This window comes from Macrobrachium nipponense, chromosome 37 (genome assembly GCF_015104395.2).
Source record: "Macrobrachium nipponense isolate FS-2020 chromosome 37, ASM1510439v2, whole genome shotgun sequence".
Lineage (NCBI taxonomy): Eukaryota > Metazoa > Arthropoda > Malacostraca > Decapoda > Palaemonidae > Macrobrachium > Macrobrachium nipponense.
The window spans coordinates 37266641-37278704 of NC_061097.1; the positions used below are offsets into that span (position 1 = coordinate 37266641).

Genomic DNA, 12064 nt, shown 5'->3' on the forward strand with positions numbered 1-12064 from the left:
GGAAATACAGCTACATACATATCTGACAGGCAAGTTTCATGAACAAAACTTAAGAGAATCGAAGCAGTCAGCTCAAGATTCTTATGTTATTTGGACATAAACGTTCATTGACGTAGTCTACAAGTCTATTTCTTGTACGAGTCTGCGAATGACGAATGACAGCTCTTCCGAATCTTGTCAATAAGAGCTTATTCGCTTACGCAATATCAAGTTAATGAGATGTTTGTCAATGAGAACTAACCCATTTACGGGACAAAGAGAGATTTTGTCAATGAGGGGATACCCACTTACTTGACAAAACGATAGTATATTGTCAATGGGGGAAGTCACTGGAAGTTGACAAAACATAATCCAGGAAGTCGAGCATTTAATTTTTCGATTCCCGTCTCAAACGAGGAAGGGGCAAGAATCCTGTTAAGAGACTGGGCTTACGGCAGGTAGAACGACGATGTTCAATTCGGCAGCGTAGTCCCGACTAGAAACTAGCAAAATCTATCATCTGAAAAACCCTTTCAGATGGGCTAAAAAGCTTGCAAAATTATCCTGGGAAGAGGAAGAAAATCTCCAACCAGCTTCCTCTCCCGTATCACAACTAATGCCTGCTAAAGCTTAAATTTATTGGCAGTATGGGAGTTCAACAGAAACGTTCAGCCAGGCGACACACCTGGCGTGCGCTGGTGCACGCTCGGCGTCCACTGGCGCGCGCTCGGCGTCCACTGGAGCGCGCTCGGCGTCCACTGGAGCGCGCGCTCGGCGTCCACTGGCGCGCGCTTGGCTTGCACCCGCGCGCGCCTGGCTTGGGCGCCCGCTCTCAAAAGCTTCCGCTACTATGACTTCTTTTACGTATTTCTCGGTGGAAAGACGGACACGAGTTCAGGCGACGTTCGCCTTCTTACTTCTCCCACTGAAACGCATAACGAGAGAGAGAGGACGTGAAGCGTCCTCTTCTATAAAGCTTCTATTTAGAGGGCGCGAGTCCTTCCGAAAGCTCCAACCCCTCCACGGGGAGGACGCTTCGGCGGACGAGAAGCAATCTTTCAGGATTCGTGCACGCGCACGCACTTTGGCAGTCTGGGGATTTTCATCAGAAACTGCCGAAGGCACGCCAGATCGGTGGGGGTTCCTTGTAACCCTCCTTAAGCTTTCGACATGCTCCCTCCCCGGGTCCTGGGAGTCAAGCAGAGGTCCCGGCCTAGAGGCGAAACGAGGCCGATCTGACGCACCCTCCACTACACAAGGGGTATCACTGCACTTCTGCACTTCACTTTTACTCTCTAAAGCAAGCACTTTCGATTCTAAGTTACGAATCGAAAGAGTATCAGAGAAAGGGCAATTCCTCTACAGACACTGCTTAGGGCCCGAAGGCAACAATGCAGGGTTAGGAGTAACAATTACAGAAGTAGCACTTCACAGCAATGAAGGAGAGCGAGCACCTCTCGTAGACATATTCATAGCCCGTAGGCCATACTACAGGGTTAGGCAAAATAAAGTCTACAGGAAGGTTAGCAGGTTCACTATCCTGACTTTTGTTACTGATTAATTGCGTACATACGAATCATACGTCTTCCTTACGGAATTAGACATGTTTACTGATTAATTGCGTACATACGAATCATGTCTTCCTTACGGAATAGACAAAGTCTCACACTCCTTACATGACAAATCTCAACAAAGAAGCAAGACCCATACCCCTCGTACATACCAAGTGCGGATCTACCGAAGCTTTTGGTAGCCACACCCTATCTTTGCAGACAACCACGTCTGAAACTAGCCTAACTAGATTCAGATATTTTATGCAAAAATGAATCAAATTCAAATCAATTTAAGATAGCGTATGCCTAGCCACAAATCCCACAAATCCAAGTAAATAAATCAAAAGACAATTAGGATACTTAGCGGCAATGATGTTTCCAAAATCCTAAGACGGAGGTACTGAAAACAGGTGTTTTCAGCACCGGCGACAGAAAAATTATGAATAGAAAATGGGAATGGTTCCTGATACCCGCCGCCCAGCGGCGGGAATGGGTACTAACCACCTGACCGACCACTGCATGTGTCGGAAGTTTTTAAAATTCTGTCGGACTTCAGAAAATACAGCTATATATATATCTGACAGGTAAGTTTCATGAACAAACCAGATTTTACTCTCATCCTTACCATAGGCAATCCTACAAACTACTAAACTGAATCAATATCTGACTAGTCTTTGATAATGTATGTTTGGTCAAATGAAGATTATTATTAGTTGTAAATAGTTTAAGCAGACCACTGGAATTAAAAAAAGCAAGACACACACCTTTCCAGATTTATAAACTCAAGCCACAGACTTGAGTTCTTGAAGTTGTCGTTTCTCTTCATAATAATGTCGTTCCAGATCTCTCTTGATCTCTCAGGGTTTTTTGCCAATTCTGTTTCAATACGTGCCCAGAATCTAGCGACCTCGCTGTCAATATCTCCTTCCTCCCCAAAGTCTTGAAAAAAGTGAATTAGCATGAATTTAAATATATATTTGAATTTTCCATGACACAAACTTAAGATGTGACAAAGATGCTTTTGCAAGCAGTAAATGTGTTGAAAATTAGCAGATATTACATCAATTAATGTATTGGATTACTTAGATACAGTAGTTATGTATGCAAACTTCTTAAATTAAGACACTGAATAAAGGTATGAAACACAGATTACCATTTCTCTGAACTATCAAAGTGTTAACATTAAATTAAATGATTACCAATCAATTAAGTGTTATCTGACATCAAAGCCACCAACTTTTCAAGGTAGGAAATATCAGTAGACAAAGGTCTGTTTGAAAAAAAAAAATGTTATTGTAATGATACAATTAAGTTTGTTCATACTTACCTGGCAGATATATATATAGCTGTATTTTTCCGAATCCGACAGAAATTTAAACACTTACGACACACACAGTGGGAGTCAGGTGGTTAGTACCCATTCCCGCCGCTGGGAGGCGGGTATCAGGAATCATTCCCATTTTCTATTCATAATTTTTATTTCCACTGTCTCCTGAGGGGAGGTGGGTGGGTACTTGATTATATATATCTGCCAGGTAAGTATGAACAAACTTATTGTATCATAACAATATCATTTTGTTCATGAAACTTACCTGTCAGATATATATATAGCTGAATCCCACCTTTGGTGGTGGGAGTAGACAGAATAGAAGATTTAGGAAACATATATATGCAGATAATTGATATCTTGATTCCTTACCTGTTAGCATAGCTGACTTCGTGGTTACTGCCGCGTTAAGTCTGCTTGTTGCTACTAGAGTTGCAGCGAGGTAGAGACCTATATAGCTGGGTGCACTACAGATGATCTGTCAACAGGGGCGAGACCACGACGTGACTAGACCATATTGACCATACCATGAGGGCTAAGAAGTAAAATAAATATATATATATATATATCACCACCTGACCACCTAGCCAAAGTTAAGGTGTATTAACTAAGGCTTAAGAGTTAAGAAGTCGCCGTTGTCGGCGACTCAACAACTAAATTAAGAGCTCTTCCTAACCATTTTCTACAGGATAGGATGAGTGGTACTTCTTGCCCCCAAGATTGTGTCCGCAGACACGTATGGCCCTAGCGAGCAGCAGATCTCATATGCCATCTTCACATCTCGCAGGGAGTGTAATTGAACACAGAGTTGCTTTGCTAAAACATGGTACTCAGGATGTTGCTGAGTGGCCATGCTCTATTGAAATGCTTCCGAGGCCGCGCCCTCACCTCGTGAGCATTCAAATCAAAAGATTTCAAATCTTTGTGCAAAGACAAAGAAAGAGCTTTTTTTTTTTTTTTTTTTTTTTTTTTTTTTTTTTTTTTTTTTTAAAGACCTCCTTAACAATAAAGCCAGGGTGTTCTTCGATATGGGCAAGTTCTTGGTCTTTTCGGAACACTGCAGATTGTCCGTACGACTTCGACTTTCTTGAGTTTTATGTAGATAAAACTTGAGAGACCTGACAGGGCACAGGACTCTCTCTGGCTCCTGCCCACTAACTGTGCCATCCTTGCTTCCAAGCTCCTGGCCAAGGACAAAAACGGGTTTCCATTCTTAGGCCATAACGAAAAGCTTAGAGAGCACACCGCCTTGTGTTCTCTAAAGCCAAAACTTGTGACGATGGCTTAAAATCTCACAACTCTCTTTGTCGTATCTAGGGTGGTTAGAAGAAGGCCTTCCTGATCACATGCAAGAAGTTAACAGGTAGGAGAGGTTCGAATGCTTTGACATCAAGAACTTCAGACTACGTCTAAGTTCCATATTGAAAGCTTCGATCTGGACATGCACAGTCAGTCCGTCTGTACTAACGTCAGGTGACCGACCAGTTGACCAGTCAGACGAATCAAGGACAGCAAGGCTGTACCCTGAAGACCATAAGGCACTATTCTTCGCTGAAGGATGATTGTCTGGACTGCCTGGGCGATTCAATCTAAGCAAACCTTGGGGGGTGTATCAACGCAACCCAACGTCGTTAGGCGAATCAACTCCTTGAGCCCACTCCTGACTCGAGCTTCTGGTTGCCAGGAGAAAGGAGCGAGGAGCAAAAAGGCGATTCAGTCCCGAAGGAAGAATGCCTGACAGTCCAACCTGGTCTCATGTTACGATCATCGGGGGTGTATAAACGCAACCGACTTCGTCAACAAGAACCTCAGGGCTACTATATGTCGCCTGATCTCGCACGATGTCTGACTCCGAGAAAACAGGTGAGACAAAAAGTAGATGGATGAGCGAGTTTCGAGATTCACAGAACTCAAAAAAGATCGTGAAGGGCTTGTTGTTTGACAGAAGCAAATCTCTGAGCCCAAAGGCCGTCAACAACATATTTGCGTATTCATTTAATAGTTGTGACTGCCAGCTTATTCCATTCTTTCAGACGGAAATGGAAGACGGTAATCTTATTCCTGTCAACATCTCGATAGCCTGAACGTAGTCAGACTCAGAGCGGAGATGTATATAGTAGTTAGGTACCTTTCGAGTTAGAGTAGACCGACTCTCTCGGAAAAGGTCCTTGGAAAGTGAACTAGGAAGTATGGTGACCTCTGTGAATCCAGGATCCTGAAGGCCAACATGGGGCGATTCAGCGTTCATTTCGGTCCTCCCTGTGACGTCATAAATCCTCTTATTACATTTCCTAAGCGATTGAAAAAAGGGGAAAAGAGACTAAATATCCATCCCCGTTCAATATCATAGGATGGCGTTTAATGTACCGATCCCGGATCGAGAATAAGGGAGCAGAGAAGAAGCCTCTTCGTCCTCAACATATCGAAGAGAAGAATGAAAGGGCGTCCCTAAAGTCTCCACAACTCCTCAAGTTACTTCTAAAGAAAGATTCCACTCGAAAGTCAGTAGTTGCTGCCTTCGATCGAGACGATTCGACGGACTTTTGCAATCCTGTAACGAACCTCTAGAGGATCGTTACATTCTACGCCCTGTTGTTATAATAGGCTCTTTCTCGTAAACCCGAACCGGGACCGAGAGAAGATACTTCTAAGATATGAGAGAGCTGTGGAATATCAAGAGTTGATCTGGACACTGGTTCCCAAAACTCGTTACGAGGACTGGAGGGACTACCGAATCGCTTTTACTTCTTTCGATTAAGATCCAGGACATCTGAAAACCCTGTCCAGATGTCCGGCACCTTCTTTCTATCACCTCAGGTGATAAAAACGCCACTGAGATGATTTTCCAGAATCATTCCTAGATCTTGAATAATATTTCAGTTTCCCGGTAGGAAAAAACTGTGTCTGAATTGCAGTCTATTCGGGGAAACAAACTTCTTCAGGAAGGAAATGGTCCCCAGCAAAGCTCATCCATTCCCTCCCCGAGTATGCTTACTTCCCCTAATAAGGCTGCGCTTTGCCTAAGCAAGAGAGCATATAATAGTGCAATGTTGTGGTAGACTCGTAGTCCTATACCGTGCGGTAACGAGCACCGAAAGGAGTAAGATATCTCTGTAGAACATATTAAGGCCAAACGAATGCAATGTTTATTCATTCATGTAAGAAATCCCTCAATCTTAGGCTAAAGTCCGTGATTGTAGGGCAGAGATACAGTTCGTCAGTCAATCCCGCAGGAGAGAGAGAGACGTAAACTGCCAGCACAGAAGATACGGTTAGTCAGTCAATCCCGCAGGAGAGAGAAGGACTTAACCTACAGCGCATGACAGCGAACGAGTTGGTACTGGCTCGTTTGGACTGGAGGAGAGGAGTCAGAGGACAGTGACAGCAGCAGCCAGCAGCTTACGAACGTCGTCTCTTAACTTTATGTCTGGGTTGCCAGCTACCCATTCTACGAAGAAATAGGTCCGTTATTTTTTTTGAGCAGAAAGACTCTCAAGCTGGTATATTTAAGCGAAACAGAAAACGCTAAATATACAGATGCGTTTGTGTCGTCAGAACACTACCATACAACGGTAAAAGATAAATCGGAAACTCCTGGAAGGCTGCAGGGAGTAACGATTAAAATGTCCTTAAAATGGACCATAGACCTCGGTTGCCATCCGAAGAGGTAACTACAGCAAGCGTATATGCTTGAACCAACAAAAGAAATAAAAAAACGCAAGGCAAAATATGAAATTATATCACAATAAAGTTTGTTCATACTTACCTGGCAGACATATATATAGCTGAATTCGGAAATACAGCTACACATATCTGACAGGCAAGTTTCATGAACAAAAACTTAAGAGAATCGAAAGCAGTCAGCTCAAGCTTCTTATGTTACTGGACATAAGCGTTCATTGACGTAGTCTACAAGTCTATTTCTTGTACGAGTCTGCGAATGACGAATGAGAGCTCTTCCGAATCTTGTCAATAAGAGCTTATTCGCTTACGCAATATCAAGTTAATGAGATGTTTGTCAATGAGAACTAACCCATTTACGGGACAAAGAGATATTTTGTCAATGAGGGGATACCACTTACTTGACAAAACGATAGTATATTGTCAATGGGGGAAAGTCACTGAATTGACAAAACGTATCCAGGAAGTCGAGCATTTATTTTCCGATTCCTGTCTCAAACGAGGAAGGGGCAAGAATCCTGTTAAGAGACGGGTGGCTTACGTCAGGTAGAACGACGATGTTCAATTCGGCAGCGTAGTCCCGACTAGGAACTAACAAAATCTATCATCTGAAAAGCCCTTTCAGATGGGCTAAAAAGCGGCAAAATTATCCTGGAAGAGGAAGAAACTCTCCAACCAGCTTCCTCTCCCGTATCACAACTAATGCCTGCTAAGCTTAAAATTTATTGGCAGTATGGCAAAGGCAGTCCTGTCTTGCGCTTTCCTGAAGAGCGTCCTTTTGATGAGTGCCTTTGCAAGAATCCACTGAACGTTGCCGAGAGTCCTGACGTGCAGGCGACATCGAGCCTTTAACCCGTAACTGCCTTATCGCAAAGTCTTGACTGCGGTAGTGGCAACTTAAATTTATTGCAGAATGGCAAAGCTTGCGGTAGAGCAAACGAGAACTTCCCTTGAGCTTTCCTTAACTCCATCCACCTATGCGAAAAGCAATATTAATTGACAGAGACCTCTTGAATTCACGAAACCCGATGTCTTGCTGGGTTTCGAAGAAGAAGTTGTCTGTTCACTTTAAGCTTACTCCGAAGCACTGCCTACTTCACATTCTTTGCAGGTGAGGTAGAAGGTATCATTCGAAGGTAGAGGTAAAAATTCTTTAAAGCCCAAATCTGAAACAAGAGCTTGAAGAGTTCAACAGAAACGTTCAGCCAGGCGACACACCTGGCGTGCGCTGGTGCACGCTCGGCTGTCCACTGGAGCCGTCGGCGTCCACTGGAGCGCGCTCGGCGTCCATTGGAGCGCGCATCGGCGTCCATTGGCGCGCACGCTCGGCGTCCACTGGCGCGCCATTCTTCGGCGTCCACTGGCGCGCGCTTGGCGTGCACCCGCGCGGCGCTGGAGTCCATCCGAGCGTCCCGGGCGTCCGCTCTCAAAGCTTCCTGCTACTATGACTTCTTTTACGTATTTCTCGGTGGAAAGACGGACACGAGTTCAGGCGACGTTCGCCTTCTTACTTCTCACTGAAACGCATAACGAGAGAGAGAGAGAGGACGTGAAGCGTCCTCTTCTATAAAGCTTCTATTTAGAGGGCGCGAGTCCTTCCGAAAGCTCCAACCCCTGCATGGGAGGACTCTTCGGAGGACGAGAAGCAATCCTTCAGGATTCGTGCACGCGCAGCACATTTGGCAGTCTGGAATTTTTTTTCATCAGAAACTGCCGAAGGCACGCCAGATCGGTGGGGGTGTTCCTTGTAACCCTCCTTAGGCTTTGCGACATGCTCCCTCGTCTGGAAGTCAAGCAGAGGTCCCGGCCTAGAGGCGAAACGAGGCGATCTGACGCACCCTCCACTACACAAGGGGTATCACTGCACTTCTGCACTTCTCTTTTACTCTCTAAAGCAAGCACTTTCGATTCTAAGTACGAATCGAAGAGTATCAGAGAAAGGGCAATTTCTCTACAGACACTGCTTAGGGCCCGAAGGCAACACTGCAGGGTTAGGAGTAACAATTACAGAAGTAGCACTTCACAGCAATGAAGGAGAGCGAGCACCTCTCGTAGACATATACATAGCCCGTAGCGCCCATACTACAGGGTTTAGGCAAAATAAAGTCTACAGGAAGGTTAGCAGGTTCACTACCCTGACTTTTGTTACTGATTAATTGCGTACATACGAATCATACGTCTTCCTTACGGAATTAGACATGTTTACTGATTAATTGCGTACATACGAATCATACGTCTTCCTTACGGAATAGACAAAGTCTCACACTCCTTACATGACAAATCTCAACAAAGAAGCAAGACCCATACCCCTCGTACATACCAAGTGCGAATCTACCGAAGCTTTCGGTAGCCACCCCCTATCTTTGCAGACAACCCCGTCTGAAACTAGCCTAACTAGATTCAGATATTTTATGCAAAAATGAATCAAATTCAAATCAATTTAAGATAGCGTATGCCTAGCCACAAATCCAAGTGAATAAATCAAAAGACAATTAGGATACTTAGCGGCAATGAAGTTTCCAAAATCCTAAGACGGAGGTACTGAAAACATGTGTTTTCAGCACCGGCGACAGAAAAATTATGAATAGAAAATGGGAATGATTCCTGATACCCGCCTCCCAGCGGCGGGAATGGGTACTAACCACCTGACTCCCACTGCGTGTGTCGTAAGTGTTTAAATTTCTGTCGGATTCGGAAAAATACAGCTATATATATATCTAACAGGTAAGTTTCATGAACAAATAATACTGTTTACTAAATGCTTTTCCTTCCCACATTTGAAGTTAAACTGCCAAATCACTCACTGTCATCAATCATTTCAATGGCCTGTTGGCATGCTTCTCTAACATCGTGCAATGGCTTTTCAAACTCCTTATCCCAATCGATCTGTCTGCGCAAGTATACCAAATACGCCATCCACATACGGGTGGCTTCGCTACCGGACTGGAGGCCACAGCCAAGACCTATTTCTAAGGCACCTGTAAAAGGATTTACAGTAATAAGTTAAAAGCAGCAAAAATTTCTCTGGTAACATTTCTATGCACAACACTTACAAATTCCAGTTTACTATAGATTTGGAGAGCAATTTCAGCTTTATATAATACAAACAACTTTAATGATGTTTTAAATTTTATCTACGAACTGAAATCTTACAACGTACATTAAAAAAATTACTGCAGTGCTCAGTGATTGAAACTTGATTGGAGTTATCTCTCTCCTCATAGTTTCCAAAAAAAATTACAGGTAAGAGGTATAAAACAACCACTGGCACTTAAAGCATCAAGCTAATCCCCCAGCAATACTTTAATATAATTTCCCTGCTTCTCACACTTACTCTGTGAAGTCAGTATAATGCTATGACTACAAGGCTTTGGATTTTCTTCCCTTCAGCTATTGCAATTTAGATTCCTTTTCCTGCTTCATTCTCACCGATTCTTGCAATTTTCCATCTTTCAAGAGACAGGTCCATTGCTCCCTTTGGGGTTAAACTGTTTTTCATTCTCATTTCCTTGGTTTTCAGAAGGGCTGACCCAAACTGTCATTATCATTACAGTAAATGTGGCCAACAAATCATATTTCTAGAATTTTATAAATGAAGTGAAAATTACTGAAAGATACACATAAAGTTTGACATCTATACAGCAATACTACAGAAACACGAGACGCTACAAATAGTAAAGGGCAGTAATCAACACTGCATTAAGAGAAAGCTTAGAACGTCCAACACTGGCTACAGCGCATCATTCACAGAAATCTGTAAGCTGTGGCCCCCTCTACAGGAATCTAACCAAGATAAGGGCCAACCTGTCCAAATAATATTTGATGAGAAACACTTGAAGTACCCCTAAAATTGATATCCTGCAGATGAGGAATATCAAATGAACAAACAAATCAAAACGCATGATGGGAAAAATACTATGTGAGCTTTGCATAAAGTGGGTTATGAATAAAAAGAGAACAATTATTATAGTATTGATGTCAATTCTGATAAAAGTAGGGGAGATATTTTTAACAGTGAAAGAAAATTCTTTTTTTCTTTTAATTGTCTATTGTTCCATACAAATTGGTATAAATATATATGACTTTTTTAATTGTCTATTGTTCCCTACAAATTGGTATAACCATATATGACCACTTCAGTAAAAGCAATTACAAGTATCACTCCAAAGGGGTTGAAGATACAGAATAAAAAATAGACATTTGATTCTCTGCTGACAATTCTGTTTAAAAAATTATACTGAATCTAAGACTACATTGTCAATGCTTACTTACAACAACTAGTTGGCCGTGATTTGAATTCTTGGGGAACAATTCCAAATGTGAATCATGTTAATCATGTTAGACCAAATGTTAAATGTTAGGGAGAATATAAAGTGAATGGTTGCATTTTATATTTGCTTAAAATCAACTAACAAAATTAACTATATAAAACTGAAGCCAAAAGAGTACATGAAGGAAATAAAACTACACACACACACAGTTTTAGCCAAAGACTAAATTTTCATCTGACTGTAATACAGTTCTTCTCTTCTGTGAATATCCAGTCTAAATGTTCTGTTTTAATTTCTAACTATGGTATAAAAAAATTAGTGTCTATTCTGTTATACTAATAAAACTTTTTAAGGGAAAGTTATCTTCAACTCTTCCTGCCAAAAGTACTAAATGTGCTGTGGTGTTTCTTCTATTTCAGCACAATTATTTTGTGTTCTTTCTGTCAGTTGGACAAAATCCTGAGACTCACACCAAGCCTTTTACTCCTTTTTTAATCATACCACACTACTGGACTGCCTTTAAGCAAGGACCCCTGCTGGTATAAAGCCATTAGGCTGTCTTGATTTTTTAACTTTAAAAAACTTCAATGGCCATTCAGCATTTAATAAAAAAATTACAACTGAAGTAATTACTTGTCCGTCATGATATTCAGTTAAAAATATAATCATTCATTAAAAAGCAAATGCACAGAAACATAAATAATAACACCAACCTTTAATTTTCTTGGTGAGATTACTGTCACCCTTTTGAGCAAATAACTGCAAAGCTCTGATGTGCTGTGAGCAAAGGGATGCAGACCAGGGACAATTTCTCTGACTTCGTTCACAGACTGGTAACACAACGTAATCAAGTCCCTGGAACTGCTTAAGTAGGTATCGAACATATTCTTCCCACAAACCTGTAAAAATATGCATCAGTCATAAACATACCATCATAAAACTTCCAAATAAATTTCAGTGTCACTGTTGATGCAACTAACATAAAAGATCTTGGTAAACATATCGATTAAATCAATTGGTTTTAGCAAAAATTCTCAAAGTAATGGTTCAAAGAGTTACAGCTACAAAGAAAAAAAAAACTATTTCTCCAATATGCTATTGGTTCTTTCCCACTGCCAGTATTATTAAATACTTAACTCTCCAACAGATGACAGGATCACATATTACTATGATATGTACTTCTTTTGCAGGTCTTGAAACTAAATTAACCACAGCTCACTTCCTGTGTCAACAAACAGCAATGAACAAAGAAA

At 41.9% G+C, this 12064-nt stretch overlaps 1 protein-coding gene across 1 annotated transcript in view; it reads right to left on the reverse strand.

Annotated features, from left to right (window-relative positions):
• The window catches only part of LOC135209146 (squamous cell carcinoma antigen recognized by T-cells 3-like), a gene marked incomplete in the record, with an annotated part of 60601 nt that overhangs the window by 20035 nt on the left and 28502 nt on the right, over window positions 1–12064 (reverse strand). The window contains 3 exon segments of the mRNA XM_064241802.1: window positions 2297–2471; window positions 9345–9518; window positions 11525–11710. Coding sequence (XP_064097872.1) covers window positions 2297–2471; window positions 9345–9518; window positions 11525–11710 — 535 coding nt within the window.